This window comes from Falco rusticolus, chromosome 1 (genome assembly GCF_015220075.1).
Source record: "Falco rusticolus isolate bFalRus1 chromosome 1, bFalRus1.pri, whole genome shotgun sequence".
Taxonomy (NCBI): Eukaryota; Metazoa; Chordata; class Aves; order Falconiformes; family Falconidae; genus Falco; species Falco rusticolus.
Window position 1 is genome coordinate 31,252,831 of NC_051187.1, and position 25,967 is coordinate 31,278,797.

At 45.3% G+C, this 25,967-nt stretch overlaps 2 protein-coding genes across 2 annotated transcripts; one reads left to right on the plus strand and one right to left on the minus strand.

Annotated features, from left to right (window-relative positions):
- Window positions 1–50: 50 nt before the first annotated feature.
- On the plus strand, window positions 51–12,092 carry ORAI1 (ORAI calcium release-activated calcium modulator 1). Its single transcript, XM_037375463.1, has 2 exons — window positions 51–329; window positions 11,481–12,092. Exons 1-2 carry the CDS (start codon window positions 216–218, stop codon window positions 12,042–12,044), a joined length of 678 nt encoding a protein of 225 aa, XP_037231360.1. The 5' UTR covers window positions 51–215; the 3' UTR covers window positions 12,045–12,092.
- A 2,797-nt stretch (window positions 12,093–14,889) lies between these two features.
- MORN3 (MORN repeat containing 3) lies at window positions 14,890–24,415 on the minus strand. Its single transcript, XM_037375464.1, has 5 exons — window positions 24,271–24,415; window positions 23,408–23,565; window positions 21,143–21,302; window positions 18,382–18,566; window positions 14,890–15,945 (listed from the first exon to the last, which is right to left on the minus strand). The coding sequence occupies exons 1-5, from the start codon at window positions 24,413–24,415 to the stop codon at window positions 15,877–15,879; spliced, it is 717 nt and encodes a 238-aa protein (XP_037231361.1). The 3' UTR covers window positions 14,890–15,876.
- Window positions 24,416–25,967: the final 1,552 nt, after the last annotated feature.

Below are 25,967 nucleotides of genomic sequence, written 5' to 3' on the forward strand. Positions count from 1 at the left end.
GGGCCGCCCAATGGGGCGGCGGGGGGGCGGGGCCCGGCGGGTGGCGGCGCGCAGGCTCGCGGCGGCGCGGCGGCAGGCGCGGCCCCAGCACCGGCAGCAGCCGCCGCGGCCGGGCGCCATGGGGTGTTAGCGCAGCTGGTGCCCTCGCTCTGCGCCGGAAGGAGCCGCCGCCGCCCCGTGCCTCTCGCCGCGCTGCCCCCCGCCGCCCCGAGCCCATGAGCCTGAACGAGCACTCGATGCAGGCGCTGTCCTGGCGGAAGCTCTACCTGAGCCGCGCCAAGCTGAAAGCCTCCAGCCGCACCTCCGCGCTGCTCTCCGGCTTCGCCATGGTGAGCGGCCGGCCTTCCCCCGGCGGGCGGGGGGCCCTGGCGGGCGGCCTGTGGGGAGCGGGGCTGCCGCTTCTCTTTTCTCCGACCGGGGCTGCCACCCCTCGGGCCGGTGTTGCCGCGGCGGGGCGGGGGGGGACACAGGCGCAGACGGCGGCGGTGGCCCCCCGGGGCGGTGAGAAGCGGGGCGGGCCCTGGCGGCGCTTCCCCAGGGCGGCGGTGCGGGCTGGGGCTTCCCCGGTGGGCCCCGCCGGTAGCTCCCCTGCGCGGAGCTGGCGTGCCGCGCGTTGGACCTGCCGCGATGCTACCGGTACCGGCGGGGGGGCTCGGCGGGGCACCGGGGGGGCTGCGGGCGGGCGGCACCGGGGGGGTCGCGGCGCAGTGCGCTCCCGCTCTGCCCGCACCGCCGCCGCGCACGTCGTGCAGAGGCGCGCAACGGCAGGTGTTGCACCGGGGCCATTTTTAGATAAATTAAGAAAAACGGCTGATCAAAGTCGCCGGTGGCCCTGCGGCTCATCGCGTCCGCCGGTCGGCCGTCGCTTGCAGCGGCAAGTTTTCGAACCTCATGAGGAAATCTCGGGTGCTGCTTCGTTTGGAGTTTTGCGCCTGTTTTAGAAACAGGGGTTTTTTGTTTGGTTTTGGGTGGTTTTCTTTTGTTAGTGCGTTTTTTGCCTTCGGGTTTGATAAAGAAACGTCGTCAGGTGATGCGAATCGTCTCCGGGTGATCCGGATGGCCTCGGAGCTCCGTGTAGATTGAAATTCAGTCCCGTGTAGGCTCGGTCGGATGCCGGTCCTCCGGCGCACCGAGCCACTAACTCTGCTTCAACTCCTCTACTGACCTGCGCTGACAGCGCTCCGGGGCTGTGAACACCCAGTGGTACAGCCCTGACTGACTTTATTTGGATTTTTGCCCCGCTTTTAGCACGGTATTTTCACCCTGGGTTACATTCTCCTCAAGAGCCATTATTCGAATGGGAGGATGCTGTTTGAGAAATGAGCGGCGGGTGTGTAGCAGCCTCCTGACGGTCAAATAAATGTCACCGGCCTCCTTCGATGGCTAAAAACAGACGGTAGCTCCTCAGGGGTGGTGGGGACTGCTCCTGGTGTGACTGACAGGCGGCTGTGGTAGCGCTCTGTGTGAGTTATTCTCCTTGGGGAACTGCTCCTGCTGCTGCATTTTCCTCATCCGCCTGTTCTCCCATGTCCCAGCTGTTTCTTGAGTCAGGCTTTGACATGGGGAACAAACAAAATCATGTAGCTGATCAGTTTGTAAATATTTTAATCCAAGAGAGGTTGCATCGCCTTTAATAAGAATATTACTTAAAAGTCGTACTTAATCTATTAAATTTGGCTTTTCTCTCAGTACATGCTATGTGGATTCTCAAAATCCCAGGAATGTGTGAGGTGAGGTGGCTTCTCCTTCTTTCTAGTTCTATAGAAGAGTTCGAGGTGTCAGTGCTCTGCAGTTGGAAACCGCTGCTTTTGGATTTACGTTGTTTAGGGTATCTCAGGAAAAAGCGACTTTGTTCTAGAATTAACAGAATGTCTAGTTGCCAGGAATGTTACGTGTGAGCATTTGTTGTATTTTAGTTTTCGGGAAGTTGCCCTTCTAAGAAAATTCAACTTTTTTTCTTCCTTTAACAAGATCATGCAGGAGATAAAACTTGTAGCCTGTTGGTTTTGCTGTGACAGATAATCCTCTAGCTGAGACTTCCATCTATTTTCAGAAGAGCTGACTTAACTTTCAAGTATTTTTAGCTTTCTTTGTAGTAACTTTGCTTATCTTTTAAAATTGTCCTTCTGCCTTGAAAAGCAGGGCCATCTTTCTGCTGTCATGCCTGTGCATTGTTTTATAAATTCAGCTTCTTTGCCGTTTGATATATGACAATATGCTGCTAAAGTATAATCTAGCCTTGGATCTAAAGCTTACAGCAGCAATTAAGCCTCATTGTTCCTCTGTTTTCCCTATAGACACAAGGAAGAAAGAGCCTAAATGACATATCCTGGACCAACCAGCAGATTTATGGGAATTGTCGGGATGGAATGTGCTCTTTCCATGCCAGCCCCATTGATCCTTGATCTTTAATTAAACAGTACTTGCATCCTCTAGTAGAAGCTAAGTTTATTCCTTCAGGGTTGGTTGTGTGCCCCCTTAGATGATGCATACCGAAGTCAAGAGATTGCCCAAATGCTCCATCAGGTTTCAAAAGCAGAAGTGTTACGCTTCCACAGACAAGACAGATTAAAAACCTGGTGTACAATTAGTTTTGTTCTAGAGCTACACATCACAGTTTGCTGCTGTGTGTTAGCTTCAGAAGCGGTTGCAGGGTCTGGCAATTGCAAACCTGTGGTAGAGCAAAGCTCCCATGAGTGAACTTGAGCGTTTACTTTGTGCAGGTTTCCATGGATGCTATCATCCAGTGCCATATGTCAGAGCAAATCTATGAAGTTTATAATCTTGCACTTCGTATGCTTTTCCAGATTATGGGGCCAGCAAGTAATATCGATCCCCCAAATCGTTAAATTGTAGATTGTAGGGTAGGTGTAGTCCATGAAAGAATGGAGGATTCCCTCCATGTGCTGCTGGAGGCACCGAGTATTTCTCACTTCTGTGTTATAGATCCCACATACTGATGTATGATTTTTTTTTTTTTTTCCCTCTCCAGTCCTGGCTTTGTTTTTATTTCTTAATCCAATTTATCTGAATGCTGGAAATATATTTTGCAGATTTTATTCAATATTGCAAGCAGTAGCTCCATCCACACCTACAGCAGCAATATCAAGAGCTCCAGCGCAGACAGGCTGCTGGCAGATTATTTTTGTTTGAGCAACTAAGCTGACTTGTTAGCATCATTTTGTCACCAGGGATGCATCATGCAGCAGTATGACAACGTCACGATACCAGACTCATAAATGATAGGAAAGTTGTTAGATCCTAATAGTCATAAAACTGGAAAATTCAAACATTGTCTTCCTCCACCAATTAATAGCTGTGTCAAAATACCTGAGCCTAAACGATGTGATCTAAATTGCACACTATGGTTGGCTTTGTTACATTTAGGATTTGGAGGATGCTGTTTCATTTAAATGCCTCTAATGATTCAGGCTGGCTAGACTGTTGTCTACATGGTAACATAGACACTTCAAATCCTGAATATTGTCAAAGAATTGTCAACTCTTGCCTTTGAAATATAGCTAGTGTGGTCTTCTGAAGACAGCTTCAGTCATTTTGTAGAAGACTGACTGCACTGATAAATATTTATATAACTGGTTTCCATAATAACAGTTGAAGTAGGTAGGACTCGGCCCCACTGCAGTCAGTGCTGTACAGATACTCAAGAACAGCATGGTCCTTGTCTAGGAAAGCTTACTCTGCGGTTCCAAATACTAAAAAGGATCTCTATAGAAGTTGGTTTTAGCTGTATTTAACTGGATTGCTGGTAGAATAACATGTTAACAGCAGCATTCTGTAACCTGCAGGAAAGCATTGCAGACCCAGGGTCATGGTGGCTGCTGCCACTCACCTTTATATCGCTGTTGCACTTCATGCTTGGAGCTGTTCTCTGAAGAATCTTCCCCTGTATAAAAGGTTTCTTCTGTTCCAGTTGTGAAAGCAGCATTTTTATTGCTGCTTTGAACATCCCTGTCCCAAGGTTATAGACAAGCAAGGCAGCGTGACTACTTGGGGCTTGTAATTTTAAGCATTCTCTGTTTTACAGCAGCTGTCAGTGGCTGCTGTAGTTCGGAGGCTGTAAGGGTGATTCTGAGATGCCGTTTCTCCTCCCTGCTGTGCCATCTAATCTGACCTTGTACTTACTGAATGTATTTACTGTAAATAGCGCTGTGTAGCAATACCACCTTCTTAAGATGCGTTTACTCTGATTACATGGGTATTGTCTTTTTACACTGACTAGCAAACCAAAATTAACTCATGTATTTGTATTCCAGTGTTGGCTTTAGCAAATATTAACGTGTTTGACCATTCTGCAACGTAGTCTGGAATCTCGACTCTGTGGATTAATCTAACATAAATGATGCTTACTTTCTCTTCTGTATAAAAGCTGTAATGATGATTATTTTGACTTCTCTTTTTTAATTGCTGGTGGCTGACTGTGGCTCATACAGAGTCCTTATGAGTTGTTTATAACTCAGTGAATGGTGCAGACACTGTGAGAGCCTGGCTCTGTGCCTCTGTCTCTGGGAGGGAATAGTACAGTCAGGAAAAACAGAGACTGACCACCCGGCTCTGGAGCAGAGGAGACAACCGGAGGAGTACTAATTTCCCGTGATGTCATGACACCCATCTCATCCCTGCCTTCCCTCTGGTCCCACCCAGAGGCAGGCAGTGGGGTAGAAGATGGGATTTGTTACTGAAATACTGATGTGAGCCTCAAGACTTCGAGAAACCAGATCTATGCGCATGGGGTTTTTTTCCTAAGTGCAGCATGTGCTACGATGAGTCCCTTGCACGTGTAACTGTGGATAGCTAGATGTCGTCTAGGCTAGTCCTAGCTGCAACAAGTGAAGGTAAGAAAATATTTTTGCAGATAGATGTTGAGGGAAATATTTCAGTGGTCACCGTGCGCTATTTTACCTTGGTGTGTGTTGGTCCAGCAAGGCGAAGGTGTTGTACCACTGATACGTTTCTCCAGGTGAGATTCACATCCTCCTCTCACTGCGTGGATGGATCTTACAAAATGAAACAGTGATGTTTGATCAACACAGTTTTCTTATAAGCCATTCCTGACATGCTAGACTGTATAAAACTTGTCATGTCCTCCTAATCATTCCTGTTTGGGAATGGTAGCTGTGGCCAGGGAAGGGGAAGTGAGAACAGTCTTGTAAGGGTATACAGATCATTCTAGATTTGTGTTCATTAAGAAGGGGTTGGTGTCTTCAGTAAAACTGATGGTTGAAGCTCACATTGTCCTTTCCGAAGGGATTTTGCTTCTGTGAGGCAGCTAACTGCATGACTGGTATACATAGTAAGAATGTGATCATCCCGAGAGCCAGCCTTTCTCAAGGTATTCCATTAAATAGGTCATTATGAGGTAGTCTATATTTAAACCTAGTAACTTCTAATAAGGTTGGTGTCTTGCTCTGTGATTCTTGTCTGAATCTGTCAGATACAAAAGACAGGAGGGCACTTGCGACTGGAGCTTTAGGCTGGTCAGACAGCATCTGTGGGGTGCGGGAGACAAATCTACAGCCATCCCACCCTGGGGGAAGCCCCTGGTTACAGAACATTGGGCATCTTGTGGAGAACTGGCCACACGTGTTCTTCAGAACTATGATCAGCAGCAAGGAGTTGGAATTGGCTGTGGCTCTGTCGGGGTTGAAGCTGATTAAGTTGGAAAGCTCTGAGACGCTCGGTTTGCTGCTGTTGCTATTACGCGTGCTGGCAAAGAGCAGTTATGTTTTTTCCTGTGTTGAAAGTCTTGAGTGTCAACATGACCTGCTGCATGGGCGGTTTTTACTACAGTTCTTCCTTTCATTTTTCTTCTGATTGTTGTCTGTCATATTATATTTTCCCTGGGTACTTCTTATTTCAGAAACCCCTATCTTAAAACAGGAATTGAATTTGAAGCTTGCATTATGCTGAAATTAAAACCAATGTAAGTAAAACCAACATGCTGTCTAGTAGCTTGTAAAACTGAGAAGTAACACTAACATTTGAAGCAAGTTGTTAAATTCTGTCCTGCTGCTGTGGTAAAAATGAACAAGTGACAAACCAGGAGAGTTGCTTATCCTGCAATTTCAGTTGCAATATGAGCTTCATTTGCAGCTGTGTGTGTGACTGGTTCTTTATATTGTTGTTGCTGGTGAAAATTGTTTTATTAGCGTATCACAGCTCGCTTCTTGCAACGTGGTGGAGTCAGTATTTGTCAGAGGTGCTGTGTAAGTGTTCTTATGGATAGAAACCTTCAGAGTATGCAGGATTTTGATTTTCATTTAAAAGCAGAAGCTCTGGTCCAGTAAGACACGGAAGCGTTATAAACAAGTAAGTGACATGAACTTATTGCAGGATGTTGAACTTTAAACGCAGATCCTTCTGGAGGACGAATTGTTACATTTCTTGCGATATTGTAGTGTTTAGGCTGCCATGACTCTGAAGTCCAGGACTATCAGAAGCTTTAACATGGTTGTGTGCCCAAATTCGGTTATCTTTTGAAAACATCTGAATGCCCACCTTTGTTAGGCTTATGAGAACTCCAGTCCTGTATCCTAATGTCATGAGTCCTTTTAATTTTGTGAAGAAGCTGTATTTCAGATCTGTGGCTTTGTCAAGAGCTGTAGTAAATCTGTCAGTCCTATCTGCAGGATGGTCTGAAGTTAGTTAGCTCTTCTCTGAGCCAGGGATTAAACCAGGTGACCTCTTGAGGTGTCCTCCAACCTGCCTTATTCTGTGGTTGTGCAGCAAGGCAGGATGCTTGCAGCATGGTAGCTGCACAGTAAAAATCACGTGGCGAGTGTTCAAAGGAGCTTTGAAGGTGGTGAAGGAGAAGGTGCTGAAACATGTTGTATTGAATATTGCCCTAAGGGTCTTCTGAACTAGCATAGAAACCTAACAGAGGCTACAGGAAAATAATCCTCTTGCACAGAACATCAACATGTACCTATGAGTTGAGGCTTTGTATGGATTTGGATCGTATCAGATGACCTCACCGGGGCCCTGTTTTTGCAAGTGTTCCCTTACAAGAGCAGTTGTGATCTGTACGTTTTGAAATCGCAGCGTGAGCAAAGGATAGAAGAACGTCTGATGCTTTGCGTCAGTGTTTGAAAACAGGCACAGAGCCTCACAATGAAAAATGGAGCTTTTTGAGGTGTCTGGCTCAAGCTTGGCCCAGGAAGTAAAGAACAGAGGCTTGCAATTGAAAAGAGTTGGCAGTTTCTCTGCTAGTTTACAGTGAAAGGGTTCCCAAATTAGCTGCTTTGGCAGTTTGAGGAGACAGAAAACATTAACTGATTTTTCACTTATGGGTCAAGCTGGAGTTATTTTTGTGAGGCATGAACACAAGGAGGCTTTGCTGTGCCCCCCTGGAAACTTCCACCAACTTGAGCAGACTTTTAAATCCTTCAGGCATTCTGCATCCTACAGCCTCCCCAAAAGTCTCCATTTGAAGTGAGTTCTGAAGCATCTATTAATACTGAATGGGCAGGAAAGAGAAGGTTTTGAGCACCAGTGTGAGTTGCAGCTGCAACTTAGCACACTTTGCTTACTAGTGTCTCTGTCCAGCTTGTTAGCTTCAGCGTCATTATTCCTGTCCTCTCTGTGAACCCATGAGAAACTCTTATGTGTTTTGTTCCTTATGTGCATAACTAATAGGAAGTATTTTTCCAGCTGCTGTAGTCTCCCAAGCAGGAAAATCGTGATGCTTTCCCTTAAAGCAGGCAGATTTCTCTCTTTTAGCATTTCTGTTATTAATTTTGGTGTAGGGTCTTTCCTGGCTCAGCAGTTGATGCTAGTAGTCTTCCTTTTGATTCCAGTCACAGAGAAGAGGTCATGTTGCTTACTGGCAGGATGGCCAAGTATGACCTGAACAACTTCAAGTGTCATTCCTGATACCAGGCTCCCTTGGTGGAGCGGTGCTGGCAAGAAAACTACTGTGGGAGGGACTGAGTTGGGAGAAGGTGCGGAAACTGGTCCAGGCGGGCACCTCCTTGCGGGATGCCCTGCTCCCTTCTAGGAGTCTCCTTTGGGAGCTTGTCCTCCTTGGTGCCTTACAGTATGTGGCCTCCCTCCTGCAGCTTTCAGCTGTGGGAAGGTGTATCCAAGGCTTCAAGGTTAGGATGGCTGATACCCTGCTTCTGCCTTATTTACACCTTGTTAGCATCCCAAGCTGGGAATAATTGGTGTAACTTGGCTGCCATCTTATCTGGCACATGTTAGAAAACTAGTACTTAAGCTACCTTTCAGGTGATGTTGATGCTACCCATAATTATCCCTATAGAGAGAGTACACTTGGAATTACAGTAAGTAATTGCGTGGGATGATTTGATCTGAAGGAAGTTACACCCTTCCTGCTTATGGGGTAAATTGTGGCAAGCCTTAAATAACAATTACAGTCTTGCTGGATTTCAGAACCTTCTTCTGAGAGATGATTTGGGGCCCACCTACACAACAAGTTTCCTGCGCAGAGCAGGTCTGTGTTAATGTATTTGTCAGCCATACAAACTGAAGCTTGTGTAGCTCAAACTCAGGTTTAAGCTGTCTCGTCAGTGTATAATGGTTGTAGGTACTCCTGGGGTCACTCCTGTAGGGAAACACCCAGCAATATTAAAATTAAGTCTTTTTAACTAAGGAAAACTTGGGATTTCTGGTCTGGATGTTTCCTTTTAATAGTTGTCCCTGTGATGCTATCTAGGCATAGACCTATCCGAGTATCTGAATGCTGCTTAAATTACACTGGTTTCTTGCAAGATTTTTGTTTTGATCGTGTATATAATTATAGCCAAATCAGAAATGGGCACATTTAGATTAAATGTAATTATTTAGCATTTTTGAGCTCAGCCTAGGCTGAGAAGAGGAAGAAAAGGTTTCTTCTTGATGATCTATTGAAATGGGAAGAGAACAGTAGCTCCAGGACAGTTGGTATGCTGGAATTATGAGAATCTGACTGAAGTTCAGAATCAGATGCTTGATATCATCATTAATCAATGTCTTCATGTAATAGAAGTATAAAATGTCTTCAGTATTTGGTGAATTAAATATATCAGTTCTTAAAATAAACTTCATCTTGTGAAGCTCTTTAGTGTCATGGTTATGTTAACATGATAAGTACAAGGAAGGATTAAAAATACCTTGCCATGCTGGGTGGTTTTGAGAAGTATAAAATGAATCCTTGGTGGTGAAGAATTGCAGTTTTTCTATGAAAAACACAGGAAGCCCAACATCCCATGAGTACACTGGGACTTAAGAAGCAATCCTGCAGAAGAGAGACTTGACGCCTGAATGTTTATCCTCTCAAATGTGAAGTTTCCCAGGGTTGAGAAATAGTATTTTTAAATCTTTGAGCAAGAATTGCATATGCATTAATATAATTTCTTGTTGAGTTTCTTGTAACACTTGGAAACTGCTAGTTGGCTGGGTGGTTAGGCTTATGACGATAAAAGCTTTCAATAAAGGAATTAAAATATTGGCAAATGTCCTTGAATGCCTGCTGAAACATGTCTGAGCAGAACCCTTGGTTGGCTTTAATATAGTTTATGTTTTAGCAGTTAAGAGTTCTGGTGTCCTGGAACTTGCTGGTTCTGGGAGCATAAGAAGATGGGATCCCGGACTAAGTGTAGCTTGGCTCAGCTCTTGCAAAATAGTGAGGTTTGAATGGTCTTACTGGTTTTGCAGCTGTCTTTGGGTCCTAGTTTCTATGTCTCCCTGCATCCATACTACCCACACTTCATGAAATATTTTTCCTATCAGCCTGATGAGAACTGAGGTGAAATGTATGCTGTGGGGTGAATGCTGTCTAAACCATTCATAGTGGCATGTGGTCATGGGCTAAACCTGTATCGCTGGGACTCAAAAAAGGCGATTTGTTCCTACAGGCACTGTGTTGTATGAACTGGTTTAGTCATCTTTTTTGAGAGCAAACTGGTGTGTTACAGAAGAGCCAGGCTCATAGCTTAGTGGGACCGAGAGCCTGAGTTCCTGCTACATCAGCTTCCTCCTCGGTTCCGTGGGCCTGTGCCAGCTTTGTTGTTCATCAGAGGCGTTGCAGAAACAGCTCAGCTCGTTAAGCTAGTGGAAGAACACCACTTAACCAGGTTAGCTTTCGCTAGGCTAGCAGGTGGAGTCATTTCACCGAAGGATCAAGAGGGAGCAGCCAAGATGCAGAAGGGGCTGGTGTGGATCAGTCTGTGCTGAATGGCAGCCTCTGCATCTTCCTTATATGCTGTGGATGTGTTTGTATTTCAGATTGCTGTTAAGATTATTTTTTTTCCCCCCTCTGTGTTGTAAACATTTTTTAAATTAGATACTTTCAGAAGGAGCACTGAACATAGAGACAGCGTTGTGTTATTCCCTCTTTGGAACTGTGCTTTGTCTGAAAGACAGTTCATCAGGAAAGATTATTTTTCAAGAGAGCTGCTGGGATTAATGTCACTCATCAATTGGACATGCACGAAACCACCTTGACAGTTTTAAAAACTGTTAAAAGGCATTCTAGTTCATTTTCTTTATCAAAACTATTTGAGCTGGGTTTATGAGTTTCCTAGGGCTGTTGTTTAATGCTAATTTCTGCTCCTTGAGCGCAGGCATACAGGGAGATGTAAGTTTATGAAGGGCATGGCTGCATACGATGGTGGAGCAGCTTCATGAGATGGCACTGCTTACCCAAAGGTGAGTCTAGACATAGCTTCCAGAGTTAGTAGTTGGTGATGTCTGGAGCACTCACTGGTACCTTTTCTGGGAGACTGTTTGCCTTTCCTCGGCCTCTAACGGGCCTGTTTGGCTGCCATGGACCTTGTGGAGACTTTCATGTTTTGAATCTGTGTTATAGAGTCTGTTTAAATACTTATTTTATGTGAAAGGACATAGCTGAGAGCCCCATGGAAAGGTGATCTTTCTAATGAAAGACTCCTGCTCTTCAAAACTTGGATATCAAAACAGATATCCAAGGAGAAAGGGCTACCAAGACTGTGATGGGCAGTCCGATGCCTTTGCAGGCTTTCATGTTACAGATGCTTCAAAAGATGTGATACAATATTAATTCTACATATGTATGGGACACACAACATTTCCTAATACCCAGCAAAATTTATAATCTATAGTGAAAGATCAAAAGCTGCCTCTACAATATAACACAGGAAAGAAGAAATGTTTCCCTGGAAGAGTCCAAGTATGCTGATCACAAAGTTCAGCTGTTTTGTTGGGATGAGCTGGAGGTGGCAGGGTGGTTGTGCTTTTAATAGCTTTTGTGTGTACAGATGGTTTGCTCTGCAGCAGAACAGTAAGACTAAAGCGGTGGCCTTTGCTTGGTAGCTCACTCCTAAATTTGGACCTAATGAAAAGGGTGCAGATTGATATGAAGAGAAGCTTAAATGCAGAGTATTAACTTTGTTTGGATCAGATGATCTTCTGGAAAGATAATTTAAACAAAGTAAACTATTCAAATAACAATTAACATAAGTAATGGCATCTCTTTTCCTTTTCAGGTGGCTATGGTAGAAGTTCAGCTAGACGCAGAACATGACTACCCTCAAGGTCTCTTGATAGCCTTCAGTGCCTGTACTACTGTCCTTGTTGCAGTTCACCTTTTTGCACTTATGATAAGTACCTGCATTCTTCCAAATATCGAGGCTGTTAGCAATGTGCATAATCTCAACTCTGTAAAGGAATCTCCTCATGAGCGTATGCATCGGCACATTGAGCTCGCGTGGGCGTTTTCTACTGTCATTGGGACTTTGCTCTTTCTTGCAGAGGTGGTGTTACTGTGTTGGGTGAAGTTTCTTCCTTTAAAGAAGAAAACTGATACGCTCCAGAGCAACAGTTCTACCATCACATCGGGACAGGCAGCAGCCATTGCATCAACGTCTATTATGGTTCCCTTTGGATTGATTTTCATTGTGTTTGCAGTCCACTTCTACAGGTCACTGGTGAGCCATAAAACAGACAGGCAATTTCAAGAACTGAATGAACTTGCTGAATTTGCACGGCTCCAGGATCAGCTGGATCACAGAGGTGATACTATCTCCTCAGCTGTTACCCATTTTGCATAAACCTGTACTTAAAGAAAATAAACCCACTGTTCTGCTTCTGCCTCGTTACATTGACTTCCCTGTGGATGAACTGGTCAAACTTTGTTGATTACTCGTTAAAGAGAGATTATAAATGTTCTAACCCTTTTGAGAGGGGAAAAAAAAATGTTGTTCCTTTCGTAAAATTTTTGCTGTCTGACATCTGGAGGAATGGATGGTGGGGTATGCTTGCGCTGTGCGTGCATCCCTGCTTTTGTGAGCGCTGTCTAGATTGCTTCTTGTTACTGCTGAACTGGCTGTATAAATACGTAGGAAATAACATTGTAAATTTGGGTATGTGGTAGGGATGGGTAGAGAAGCTTTTTTCCCCCCCTCTCTTTATTTGATGTTGGCATTTACTAGAAGATACTGCTTGTCCAATCCATATTGCGTGGCATGATACAAATTACTTGGGATATGCAGCAATTAGCACTCGGTTCGGTGCTAGCGCTGTTCTTTCTAGAAAGCCTGACAGATGGTAGAAGTGAAAGCTTTCCCACATTTTCCCCAGTATGTTTTGCTGCCAAGTAATTATTACTTGACTGATTTCTCCAGCGCCTTTTTGCCGTGGCAGTTACACGTTTCATAACTTGCTAAACACCCATGACTAGTCTTACTGCGATGTGGTATGGCCACATGAGTAGGAATGAGACTCTACTCTTCCTTGGAAGAAAATAAAAGCAATAACTGTTTTAAAGTTCTTACAAACTGGCACATATTATCTGGAGAGATAGATTTGCCTGTTTCCCATTTAGTAATCTTTTTTTAAAAAGAAGGAACTAGATGGAAATTATTACTGGATAATTTTTTTGCTTGAAAATCAGAACCACTGCTGTTTTTTCCAAGCCAAAGTAGTAATTATTTTATACTTTTATATTAAAAATGTATTTTTAATAAATCCTCGGATGCAAGCAGCGAAAGGTGGTTTCTCTGCATTGGATTCCCAAGTAATTACTTATGCCTTGGTCTTCCTTGTTTAGGAAAAAATCTTCTCTTTGCTGAAGTGTTGTATTTAGTAACTTGTTACACGTTTTTGGCTTCCAAAGGATCTGGAAGATCACTTTTCTCTCTGTATATTTATTTATGAAAGTAGGTTATTTGTAATTAACATTGCTGCTTACTTGCAGACACATGCCTGTGACAGCAAGGCTACTGCGTCGGTTTTTATTTCCTCTTTAAGCAAAAACTTCCATTTGGTCTGTTAGATAAGAGGTTTGTCCAAGAAGGATTGCAGCAGTCATCCTGGGTTGCTTTCAGTAATTCTAGCTATATCTAGAAGCAGAATTTTTTGGAATGCAGTTCTGTGGAGCAGCTTTGAGTTTTAAGGGGTGAAAGCTGTTTTTTGAACACAAACTAAGACCATTTTCAAGTCTAATAGAACAAAACTTGACCTCCCTATCGTAGCTAACACTGAAATTGAGAGCATTGAACTTAGGCACGCGTGAATGTGACAGTGTAGTGGAGCTGTACTTGACTGAGCCCGGGCTGAATGTGGTCTCACACCCAGCCTCCATCTCAGGTTATCCCAACATATTTACAAACTGTCGGATGCATACAGGTAGGGTAGCAGGTGTGTTTACTACTGAAGCAGCCTCATGGACTTGACTGATTTCTCATGTCAGCACACCACAGTGGAAAGTGTTGACAGGGTTAACCTGTGGTGCCTTTGTATTCTGAAAAATCACTTTAAAAAATCTGTTGGGTTTTTTTTCCCCAGCAGCATTCTTGGTTCACAAGCAGAAAACAGCTTCCCGCTTGCTGTTTTCACAAGTTTTTCTGACATGCAGAGGCCAAACTGAATTATCTCTAGCTCTGCCATTATATTATGCTTCAAATATATTCTATTACTGATGTAAATCTGCTGATGGTGAGAAATGTGACTGCAGTCCTACAGGTGTTCCTTCATGGAGTGCTGTAAGGATTATGCTAGTAAAGGCATTAATGAAGCAGCATTCCAAAACACAGCATCTTGGTAGTAGGCACAAAATGTACTTCCCATCCTTTCCTGGAATATTTGTCCTGTCCTAAAGGGGGGGAAAAAAAAGCCTCTTAAAAACCATCAGTAAAGGAAGAAAACCTGACTCAGTGTTCATGCTAGAGCAAATGGTTGAAAGGGTGCTGTCAGGCTTAAAAATTACACTTTCTCCTGAATTGTGTATTTAAAAGTTAAAATGTGTTTTTGAAACGGAAGTCCATAAAATGTGTTTTTCAAGTTTATTCTGTAAGTTACTTGCTTTCCTGGATAGGTAGCTGAATTTCTCTTTTATTTTGTGATTCTTTTACAAGGTGACAGAAGTGAAGTGTAGGGTTTGTTTTTTTTTTTGTTTAAGAAATACAGAATTAGAAGCTAGTGGGACAACCTTATTTTTAACTTTCTCAAGCTGGTAGGTTCTGAGCTAATGGTGCTGTTATTACAGCTGCTTTTCTGACTATTTTCTGCACTTTAAGCCATGATAATCAAGTGTTTTTCATTTTCCACCTGTGGAAATGGTCATGAAAGTTACACCTTGGGCAGTCTCGTAACTGTGTGCCAGAGGCAGTGACCAGACCCCAAATACATGGATCTGAATTTTAAGAGTGCACTTAGAAATTTTTTTTTTATTCCTTATTTATACTAATGGTGTTATGCATTTACCTCAAGCATTTTAAACATTGGTTATTGTATATCACTTATTTAGATATAAGATACTTTAATGAAATAAAATGTATTCAGTTGTTGCTGATTATTTGTTATCTAGAGGCCTAAAATATACTTGTTTTCTCTGTGTCCTGTATCTCTTCAGCTATACTGTGCTAATCCTGTGTATTTCTGAAGATCACTTTAGTGTGTTCAGTTAATCATTTCAGTCATAACATGAAGGTAAAATTTCCTGTTCACAGACAGGTGTAAAGAATATAATGTAATTGACAGGCTTTTCCTCCTGTCAGCACTGCTTACATCTTGGGACTAAGTATGTTGCATTGTTATTCTCTCCAAGTGCTTAAATAGAAAGGTAGGTTATCTTTCAGCCTAGAAAATGAAGAGTCGAGGCACCAAGTGAACTGTACACAAGAGATGATGCTCAGAAGCATGGTATTAATCAGGTGAACTAATGACTTGCCCACTGCCAGCTGCAGTGCCACCTTCCTTTGGTCTTGCGGGTGCTGCAGATCAGTAAAGCCCCGCAGCTCTGGGGGAGGGGGGGGCAGGGGTCCAGCTCCAGCACGTGGGCTGGCTGAGGAGCAGAGCCAGGGTGAGCTCTGGTGCACTGCGTTCTCAAGGGTTATGGAAAACGAGCAGAGAGAGCGTGTAAAGTTGTATGGATAAAAATACTAACTGAAACATGGTCTGATGTACCTTCAAAAGCCATCTTGGGTCACAGGTATGTATCAGGCTGTGTTGGGGGGGGGGAATGGGACAATTATTAATTATCTGACTACTTTTCTAGGGCTTCGCTTTTATAACACGGAAACACTGCTGCTTGTCTAGGGCAGCGTGAAAGACCTGGAAACCTGCAACAGGAGTGCAATTTCTTTAGAGGAGGAATAAGTCAGAAGAGCTGGGCAAAGAGTCAGTGTCCCCCAGAGTTTTTCTGCTTGTGGTGGTGTCGTGTGTGTGTCCCAGCTTTTTTCCCTTTCTTTTCCAAAATGTTGGGAAGAGGCTTCTGAGCAAAGCCACCTGCAGAGTGAAGCATACGTGAGCAGCCTTGAGGGAAGAGTGAGGCAGATGACACGATGCACCACAGTGTGGATTTGAGACTCAAATGAATAAGTAAGCCAGGATAGTGTTCTTATCTTACATCTTTTTTTCTTTTTTCTCTTCAGCATCCAGTTATTAATTCTGCCTGTCCTCAAACATCGCCTGGGCCTCTGCTAGAACACCATCTGGATCAGCTAGTTCAATCTAAATAAAAAGAATACAAATCAGTTATGCAGTGTAATTGAAGAAGCTTAAGGTTTTATAGATCTTGATTACTTGAGCATTAACAGAGACTCTCCCATGTATCAGTACTTCAGTTTATATTGCAGCCTTTCAATTACTGTTAGAAAAATTGCTACGGTTCCCTAATTTTATTAGCATGTAGAACATCACTTCATCTCCTTGAAATAGTTCTGTGTGGAGTGGAATCATTCTCCTTTACCGAAACACATTCTTAAGACAAAACTGGATTTGATTTGTAGCTTGGTGCATCTCGCCTCTGGTTTTAAAAGGTAATTGCAGTCACCTGAGTGAGCATCAAAGGTCACATGAAAGCAAGAGTCTGGAGTCATAACCTGCTTCCAGCTCAATGCACGTTCTTGAGAGAGAAGTGCTAAAGGTCTGCCAGGAACTTGCAGTCTCTGACCTGCTTTGTGTTCTGCTGCTTTCAGGGGGTGGGTGTGTGCATGTGGTGCTCCTCCAGGCAGATGATGTCCGGTCTTTTTCTCATTTATTTTGTTACGCTTTCTGAAGTCTTGGCTTCAATAATTGTAACAGCAGATGTCCCAAGTTCTCTGTGTTGTGCAGTTATGTTCAAAGTCTGCCTTGGTGCAACCCCATCATCTACAATACTGGCTTCCTTCAAAGCTTGTGGCAATCACGCTTTCTGTCCTGTGCATGCCCACCCTTTGTTCCTTCTACCTGCTAATGAGGACACACAGTGATGCTTCCATGCAGAAGCTCAGATCCTCACCATTAACCTCTTGCAGGTGAAAGCTGACTATTTAGTCTTATCTTTGGTTTTGGCAGTTCCTAACATTCGCCCTACATGTACTTTTCTCTAGCAACTGCTTGCAACAGTAATTTGACAAAAGGTTTATGAAAGATCCAGAGTCAATTTTTTCTCCTTTTAACTGTTACTTCCTTCATATTCTGAGATCAATAAATCTCTTCCAACAGAAAGCGCAATAACAGCAGTGAAAGTTGATGCTTTCTTTTGCTCATAGCACAGAAGAAAATTGGGTCGTAACTGGGTCTTCAGGGAGCTAAATAAACTAAGGCTTGAACATTCTGCCTTAGTGAAAAATGACAATTCATCCCAAGCTGTTGGGCTGGGTGGTTGAGGAGGCTGTTCTTGGGTAACCTTTGAATATTTTTAGCTACCAAAGTGCTGCTCCTTTCACTTTTTTTGTAAAAAAAGAGATTGTTTTTCCCTGGTGAGTATTTGGTGTTTATTATTCTGCACTGCCACGGGTGTGCCTAATACTTGCAGGATTAGCTGCCTTGTCAAAAATGTCTGTGCTGAGGGCCCTTGCTATAGAAACCAGATCTGAAGAAATAAGGGAAGTGAAGATACAACAGCTGTGAGCTTCGGTAGGCTGCATGTGCCCAGTATCATTTACAACAGCCTTGTCCCTGGAGCAGCGGAGGAAGGCAGGCAGCCTTACCTGCCACGTGCTGTTCCCTGTGTTCCTGGAGCAGAGCTGTGTGCTGTGGTTCTGCAGCGTCTCCAGTGTGGTTCTGCTTGGCTCTAAGCAAAGAGCAGCTTCCCCACCCATATCCTGCAGAAACCGTCCCTTGGAAGTGCGATGCCTTTGTGTTGCATGCGTGTGGCATGCGGACTGAGGTGACTCCAGCTGAGACCAAGCTTTTGACCAGTTGTGTCACTGGGAGCTGTGGCTGTTCCCTGTTGACCCCTATCCCCCTCCAAGGGCACAGAGCAAGGGACAGGCTCTCCTATCCTCCGGGTCCCACACCGAAGTGATGTGCAAGGAGCTGGCAGCTGCCAGGCCAATGGCCCAGCATGTCTGTGTGCCACCGAGTCTGGGAGGGGGGCAAGGACTGACTTTTCCTCTGCAGCCTGTGTCATTCTGAAGGGAAAAGCAGAGCAGAGGATGTTGGCTCTCGTAGCCACCTGTTTGTCCACCTTGGGGCCAGGTGGGAAGCTACACGCACCACTCCACCCACAGGGCTGCTGGACACGGCTGAGCCCCTGACTGGGGGTGTCCGGGTGAAGGAAATGGCTGTTAGCCCTCTGCTGCTCAGGCTCCAGTAAGGTCTGGTCAGCTTCAGCAGTTTGGCTTGGTGAAATCATTTGGTTTTGACGCAAATCCCACTATTGTCTTTACCTCTATTGTCCCCATTTCCTTTGTGCTGCTTCAGGTCTCTAAGCAGCTCTGGTGCATGAGAATTGCGTTTTTTCAGATGTAGCCATTAGGAGGTTCCGGCAGTGGCTGGACGGGCCATTTGTCCCTATGGGGCTGTTTAGGACACTGCTGGCCAAAAGACTGAGCACACACCCTGTAAGCCAGGAACCCCATGGGGCTAATCACTTGAAGAGTGAAATGCTGCTTGGAGAGCTGACCTGAGCACAGATTAATGCAAACATCACTAGCAAAACCAAAATTTCCAAACAATTACCTTTGGGATTGGATACTGAGTAGGGGCAGGAGCTTCGTCTCTGCCAAAGTCAATCAGAATTCCACATTTAGGTATATCTGCTGCCCAGACACCTTCAAACAACTGTCCCTTATCCAGGTAGAAGAATTTCCCTGGGCCGTGCTTCTTTCCATCTTTCCAACCTCCTTCATACCGATTTTCATTTGCTGCAATTAAATACATGAACAGACCGTGAAATTTGCACCATTTCATTAAAAGACTACAAACAAAACCAATCAACACAGTAAACTGACAGAAGAGGAAATCACCTGTTTGGCTCCTCTTGGTAATTTCAAGGGGGCTGTGGCACAGTGTGTTGTTTTACTTTTGTGGTGCTTCGTTTGCTGTTCTGCAGAGGGAGAAAAGGCTGTGGAAGGAGCCCCTGCTTGCCCACTTGCAACAAAAACTGCATTCACCTGCTTTGTTCTCACAGCAATACTCATTTTTTGCTTATCTGCAGAGTGATTGAGCTCAGGGTAAGGAGCTAGTCACTGAGTCTCTTTACAATATGAAAAATTACAGGACACAAGTTTCAGATTTATCACTGCAACAAATCACACAAATCTTTGGCTTGAAGAGGTTTGCTTGTCTGGGCAAGGAACAGCAGCACTGACTGTTGTCCAGTCAAAATAGTCTTTATTTTAGATAATACTCAGGGTTATGTTTTTCCTCAATGAATTACAGGGCAAGAATTGCTGTGAGTGTCTGAACAGTTCAGGCAATCAGTTACAGACTGTTTTTCCAGCTGTACTGCGTCTGTCAAGTTGAGAGAGATTTTTGGGGGATTTGCTGCTCTCCCGGAATCCATCCATCCCCAAAAGGGAAAGCAGAGCTGCAAGGGGAAGAGAGCAGCCTCATCCAGGGATGCTAGCTGAGAAGTGGAGTCATACCCACAGTGATGATGGGGCTGGCATACATCCAGGCCACCCTGCTGTCACCAGGACAGTTCTCTGCTGTCCTCTTTTCCTACATAGAGTGTTTCTAAGCCAAAAGCTATGGGGATTTCTGACCAAGTTAGTTAGTGGAAATACTTCTGTGTCTCAGCCAAACTCTGCCATTCTTCGTGGCAAGAGGTGGCCAAAATACCAGATCACCCTGCATGGTGCCACAGAGGTAGCCGGGGGCTGCCAGAACACCATAAGGGAAGAGGAAAAAACCAAAAATGCTTCTAGAGAGTGTGGCTGTCAGACTTTTCAGGCAGGGTCTGGTTTACAGGTTGGAGCTGTGGTGGTGGTGATCAGCTTGCATCTGGCAGCGTGCTTATCTGTGACACCAACCTGCCCTACCCACTGCTGGGACCGGTTGGGCTTCTGCTCTCCAGCCATCAACAACTCAGAAACCACCAAAATCATAGACCCTGCACTGTGGAGCCCAGCTGCTCCCATCCCCTCTCCTCCCAGAGCATCTGAAAGGCTGCATTGGTCGCCGCTGACATCTCTGCAGACATGTAATGCTCTGGTTTAAAAGCCATTTCGGCAATGGGCTGTAGCAGAGGTGGCAAATCAGTGTGGTGCTCCCGGCCAAGCTCGCCCTTGCCGGGCACGCTGCCACTACAAGCAATTTAATCTTGAGCTGCAGCTCATCGTGACCTCCACCAAAGAACTCCTTTTCTTTCACCATTGCAAAGCTGCCGGCACGTGGGCACACTTCCAGCGGCTGAGCTGAGTACATTAAGCTTGTGGGTATAAAATAATTGCTCTGGCTAATTTTAACCAAAAGGAATCCAGCTCATAGTCGGATGCAAACTATGCTGGAGGCAACTGGGCTCTGAAATGGTGCATCAGCCACAGCTCAGCCCACAAGGGCTCTTAGTTTATAACTAACGGTGACTTTGACAGGAGCAAAGCAGGTCAGTGGAAGGAGTTACCCCTGGAAGTGGGTGCTGATTTTATCTGGATGAGCCATCAGTTGAAAGTGACTTTGGTCAGAGTGAGTGCAGTTGTGCATATGATGTGCAGTGAAGGTCGTGCTCATTCCTCCCAGCTGCTTTGCTTAGCTAATTACAAGCCTTGAGATCACTTTCAAGCAAAAAAATAGAATAGATTAATAATAATATGGAGATAGTATTTCTTCAAATGTTCCTGGAATGCAGTGCCTTGTGTTGCAAAGGACTGGGATTCTTGGCTTCAGAGAAAAATGTGTTAAATTCCAAGCAAAATAAGGAGAAAAAAATTTCCAAATTTCTATTTTTATGCTGAGATTGCCCCCAACATTCCCAATCCATGATGTATTTGGTGTTATTTCTGGGAAGGGACCGTGTACTAATGAAACCCCTGTGTTCACTCAACTTGAGCCAGTGTCGGAAGTAAGGGAGAGGATAGAGTGAACTTTGAAAGAAAACTTTTTTTCCTGTGCTGGAATTGGTATGCAGCAGTTAGAAAGTATGTCTGGCAAAGTGCCTGGCTTGAAAAGAGAGATCTGCTCTTCTCTGACCCAACAGTATATTATCTCTAACCCTAACCATCCCAGTCATTTAAATGTAAATCACAGCAAAAATAAGCTTTCATGCGTGTGGGCTTGAGCAGCGTGGCGCTGGCCTTTGCAACAGCCTGTGCTGCCTCCAGCTCCAAACAAGGAGGGGAGGGACAACACGAAGCAGCTGCAACCCTGGTGGCAAGGCTTCAGCAGAAGACGCAATGCAGCATCCAGAAGTTTGGATGGCAGAGACATCAGAGAGCAGGACAACACCTAGTATGTTGAAGGGGGCGGGCAGACACCTGGAGTGAGGGTGGTCGGTACTTACGCAGCCGCAGCATCCCCTGCCCACCAGGCTGGTCCGCCAGCCACTGTCCCTCGTAGATGGACCCGTCCCAGTAATACATCCGTCCCCAGCCGCTCCGCAGCCCGCCACTCCACTCGCCTTCGTAGTGCTCGCCAATGCGGTAAAAAGTCACCCCATAGCCCTGAATGGCAGCACAGAGACGGCCGGTTAGGAGCCTTTGTATTGAAAGGGGTTGGTCTTCAATTTTGGGACATTACGTTCTTGACACCTACTCCTTTGTTTATTACTTTCAAGCATGGCTGCTGGCAGCCCAGCTCAGTGGCTGTTCGTGTGTTGAAGGAAACAAGAAGTAGTGGTATGGGATTTTTTTTTTTTTTGGCAAATTGTTTTATTCCCACGATAAAACCCTGGTTTTATATCTCCGTGTGTTATTATTGGCATGATTGCTGCTAATATTTAGCCAAAAGCAAGTTTTACTAGTATATAAACCTGCCTGGGGATAGGCAGCTTTAAAAAGACAAGTGTCTCAACATGGGGATTTCATGCCTTCTAACCCTGATGATGCTTCCTACAGCACAGTGTGTCCCAGGCCAGATAACTCCATCCCTTGTCCCCGGACAGAACAAAAGTCTGTAAGTGATGCTAACCATGGAAACGGCTTTGCCTTCTCCTCCATCCATACCCCCAAAGAGGTAAGGTCCTGAGCAGCCCCTTGCCTTGCTTCCTTCCTCCTTCACAAGAAAATAAAGCCAGCCCTGAAGGCCACCTGTGGTGAGACCGGCAGGCACAGGCAAGGATGCCACACATGTCCCTCCGCAGCTGGGCACCAGGCCAGGCTCCTGAGACAGCAGGCATCACCCCGGCGGGGCAGGTGAGCTCTGATGTTGAACTCTCTCCACTCTTTGTTTTCCCTCCTCAGGCTGCCACTGGCAGGTTTGGTTGGTGAACTTCTGAATTAAGACTGCTGGGTGTGTGCAAGCCAGGGACCCCAGGAGGTATTTGTCTTATGTGTATGTTTGCCATTAAGAGAAGTCCAGAGGTATCCCCTATACTGGGGAGCGATACCAGTAAGAAATATTTACATATTACTAATGAGTTTTCCCATAGGAATAAAGTATTTATTTATCTCTGAACTAAAAATAAAATCAGTTCTGGAAAGAACTGATTTTTCTGAGATTAGTTTTATTAAACTGCATGGATGTAAAGGGGAGGCTTTTGTAGAATTAAAAAAAAATTATATTTGGGTGTCATTATAAATCTTTCACCAAAGCTCAGTCACTCAAAGTATATCCTCAAAGAACAGGAGGGGAAGCTGCCTCCAAGAGACTGGAGCCACAGAGCTGCACACCAGTTAGAAGCGTAAGAGGCTATTAATTTAATTTAAGAGCATAACAAAGGCAAACACAAGGTTTCCATTGGCAGATCAGAAAATGTTCCTACAAGGATTTTGCACATACGATTGCAGTCATTTTTACCAGATGACTTCCTCATTATGTTCCCTTTAGAAAAACCAGTGATTTATGTGACAGGCTTAATTTCCAAAAGAACTCAAGTTATTTGTCTAATATGCTGTAAAACTCCCAGAAGGTACACTTTACTGCAGTGCTTGTAGTACAGGTTCCTCCAACTGCTTCAAGGATAAAGAGGAATGAAGGAGATGGGTGGGAAGGATTAAGACATAGGATACGAAACCTCTCACCCTGCTTGGCTGAGCTGCAGGTGAGTCTGAGCAGTGACCACTGCTCTGCAGCAGCTGGTAGGAGATTGAGGCTGTAGCCTGGTCACCAGCGGATAGATGGAATGAGTCCCTCTCTGGTGGGGAGACAGCAGGTGACGGCATGTTCTCGGCCACATTTGTCTTTTTATCAATAACAGATTTTTACTCTTGAAGTTTCCTGGGCTTTCTGCAGGTTCAGACTAAGATTTAAAGAGAACCCAAGGCTGGAGGGAAGTCTGCTCCTTTAGCTACTGCCTGGAGTCACACTGCTGCTTCCCTATTGCTGACTGTGGGACACAGTGCAACTCCTGCAGCACCTGATGTGGCAAAGTGCGTAATGCCAGGAGCAGCAAGGTTGGAGAGGGCAAAGGGAGAGGGCTTAAATACCAGAGCTTTTGCTCTTTCATTTTCTTGTTCCACCTATTCATTTCCCAAAAACCCTTCAATTCAGCCCCAGTAGTGAAAAAAACAGTATTTTAAGTGATCTTTTTGTACATGTGCACCCAACTCTTTCCCACATTTTGGGGCACACTGCCTCACCACTAGCACACGTAGGAAATCTCACTTACACATTTTTGGTCGTTTTTCCACCAGCCTGTGTAAACCTTCTTGTATTCCTTGGTTACAGGGTCAGGAATGCTGTATGAGCCATAACCATCCCGCTTCCCAAACTTCCAGTCACCACTATAAATGGCTCCAGTGTGTTTCCATACCTGGGTGCCTTTACCTGTTCAACAAACAAGAGGAACAATGGGGAGACCATCGTGGTAATTAGAAGGGTTTACGCGGCTGCCTTCCTGCAGCTCCATCCCTGGCAAGGTGATGCTCTCTGCACCAAGGTAGGTTTATGTCTTGGATTCAGTTTAGTTTCCTAACTCGGAACTATCATTAATCTTGATCAGGGGCTTTCTGTGTGGCCTTTGCTGAATGCACTGAAATCTTTCCAAACCTCAGTTTGCTGCTTGTAAACAAGCCTGTCCTGCTCTGGCTGCTCAGGGCTCCATCAGGGTCTCCTTCCCCTGCTCTGTTTCCTGCAGCACCCACCACAGCTTGAGGATAAATTAATATTCCTGAAGCCGAGTCAGGAGCCAAGAGAGCTCCAGGGACTGTGCAGCCAGAGCACATGCCGGTGCATGGAGCTGACTGCAGCTGGCTGTGTTTGCAGAGGATTTTTAAACATCTATAATCTAGGTATTTTGGGTAATTGTCCCTGAGTGTGTGCAGCAGCTCTTCCAGTTACCTACTAGAAATATTTCTGAGTACATTTTTGCATGACATTTCAAAGACAGATACACACACACACACATATATATAGTCATACATGAATAAATAGTCTTCCAGGAGCATATACAACCACTGACCACTCCCCACCCCTAGGAACTTTTGTAAAGGCATCTAAATGGGTACATTTTCTCAAAATGATCTCTCTTACCATGTTTCAAGTTGTTCAGCCATTCTCCGGTATACTGATCCCCATTTACGGCATAGACTGTGTGTCTTAATCCACATTTCTGTGCTTTCCTGTCCCATTCATGCCAGAGAGGCTCTGTAGCCCTTGGGTATTTCACAATGGGCATATTGTTTGTGGCTGGAGGTGAAAACAAATGATTGTCAGCAATAAATCAGAGAGAAATTACTAAGGCAGGTGTGGGCAGAGCAGTCTATTCGTGAGCTATGTTTTAATATGTACCCGAGTCAGTAATTGATCTGGCTTGGCAGGGGTAAAATAGAGATATAACTAACAGAAGACAGCTAAAAATACTGAAGTACAAACCAGCACTACCTGAAATCAGGCTCACAGCACAACCTGGCCTTTTAGGAAATGTTTAAGTCTCAGCAGGTCAGGTCTGTGGCGGGCATCAGTCTCTGTGCCTGCCAGAGGTCTTGGGGAGCCCCGGGAAAGGCAGCCCCTTAGCCACACAGCCAAAACCCCTGCTGGGCTCCTTCCCATGGCCACTCCTCTGCCAGCTCTGCGCTAGGTGGGACCAGTCGTTTAAGCAAATTAGAAAATTATTTGTTTGCTAGGAAATATCTCAGGAGCTTGGAAAGCATTCACAAGACAGAACAGGTCAGAGAGTTGGCCGGTGTCCCTGGGGCCCACCAGGAACTGAGACGCTTCATACACCCAGCAGTAACATAGCTCAGGCTCATCTACTGCTAAAAATAAAAGTCCTGCAGGTGTTTTGTTAAAAGGGGTCAAACCCACAACGTTTCTATCTACCAGGAGTCTGCAGAATTGCCCAGGGCAGGACAAGTGCCCATCTGTCAAGCAAGCTGCCAAGGAGGTGACTTCTGAAGTGATGTGGGTTTTAAAGCATGAACAGCAGGCAGGGGGTGACAGGCACAGCAGGGGCATGAATCGGGTGTCAAAGGTCTGGAGGGAAAGGATCAGCATCAGACAAAAGGAGGGAGAAGATACTTTGGCCCATCAATACAAAGAGGACAACGGCGGAATGTGACACGTTGAATTTCTGAGCACTGCTGGTGGATTGGCTTGCCATTCAGTGGAGTGGGAATGCTGGCACGGACTTGGGGGTGAGAGCGGTCCCCTATAAACCATAAACACCAAAGGTGGCTGTAGAACCACAAAGCAAGTTTTGATGACCACCACCAACACCCAGCGCTTGGCTGGAGCCCAGCGGCAGGGGGGAGTGGGATGCTCTCCAGTTTTGTCTCCTGGGCTCCCCCTTCTGTCCTGATCTGCTGGACCGAGCCACACCGAGGGATTTTGCTGCATCTCTCCCTGCTCAGCAGAGCAGAGCTCCCGTTGCTGCTGGGCTGCAGATGCCAGGGAGTCCGGCGTGGGGGAAAGCATGGAGCTTGGGAGCACAGGTACTTTGGCTCCTTGCTAAGGACCATGAGCTAGAAATTGTAAATAAGAAACTGTAGTTATCGTTCATCCTCAGTTCTCCCTGTAGCTGTGGGGAATAGTAATTCAACAGCTATTTGGGGGCATATTATTGCTAAAGAAAGTATTTCTGTGTCCATGATGAGCCTTCCTCCCCACAATGCAGCCGTGCTGTGTAGTGCTCCTTACCGTAGGGCTGTAGGGAGTGTGGGCAGGCTGAGGGAGTGCAGGCAGGGCCAGGGGAGTGCAGGCAAGGCTGGGAGACCTTCCCCGGGCACTGC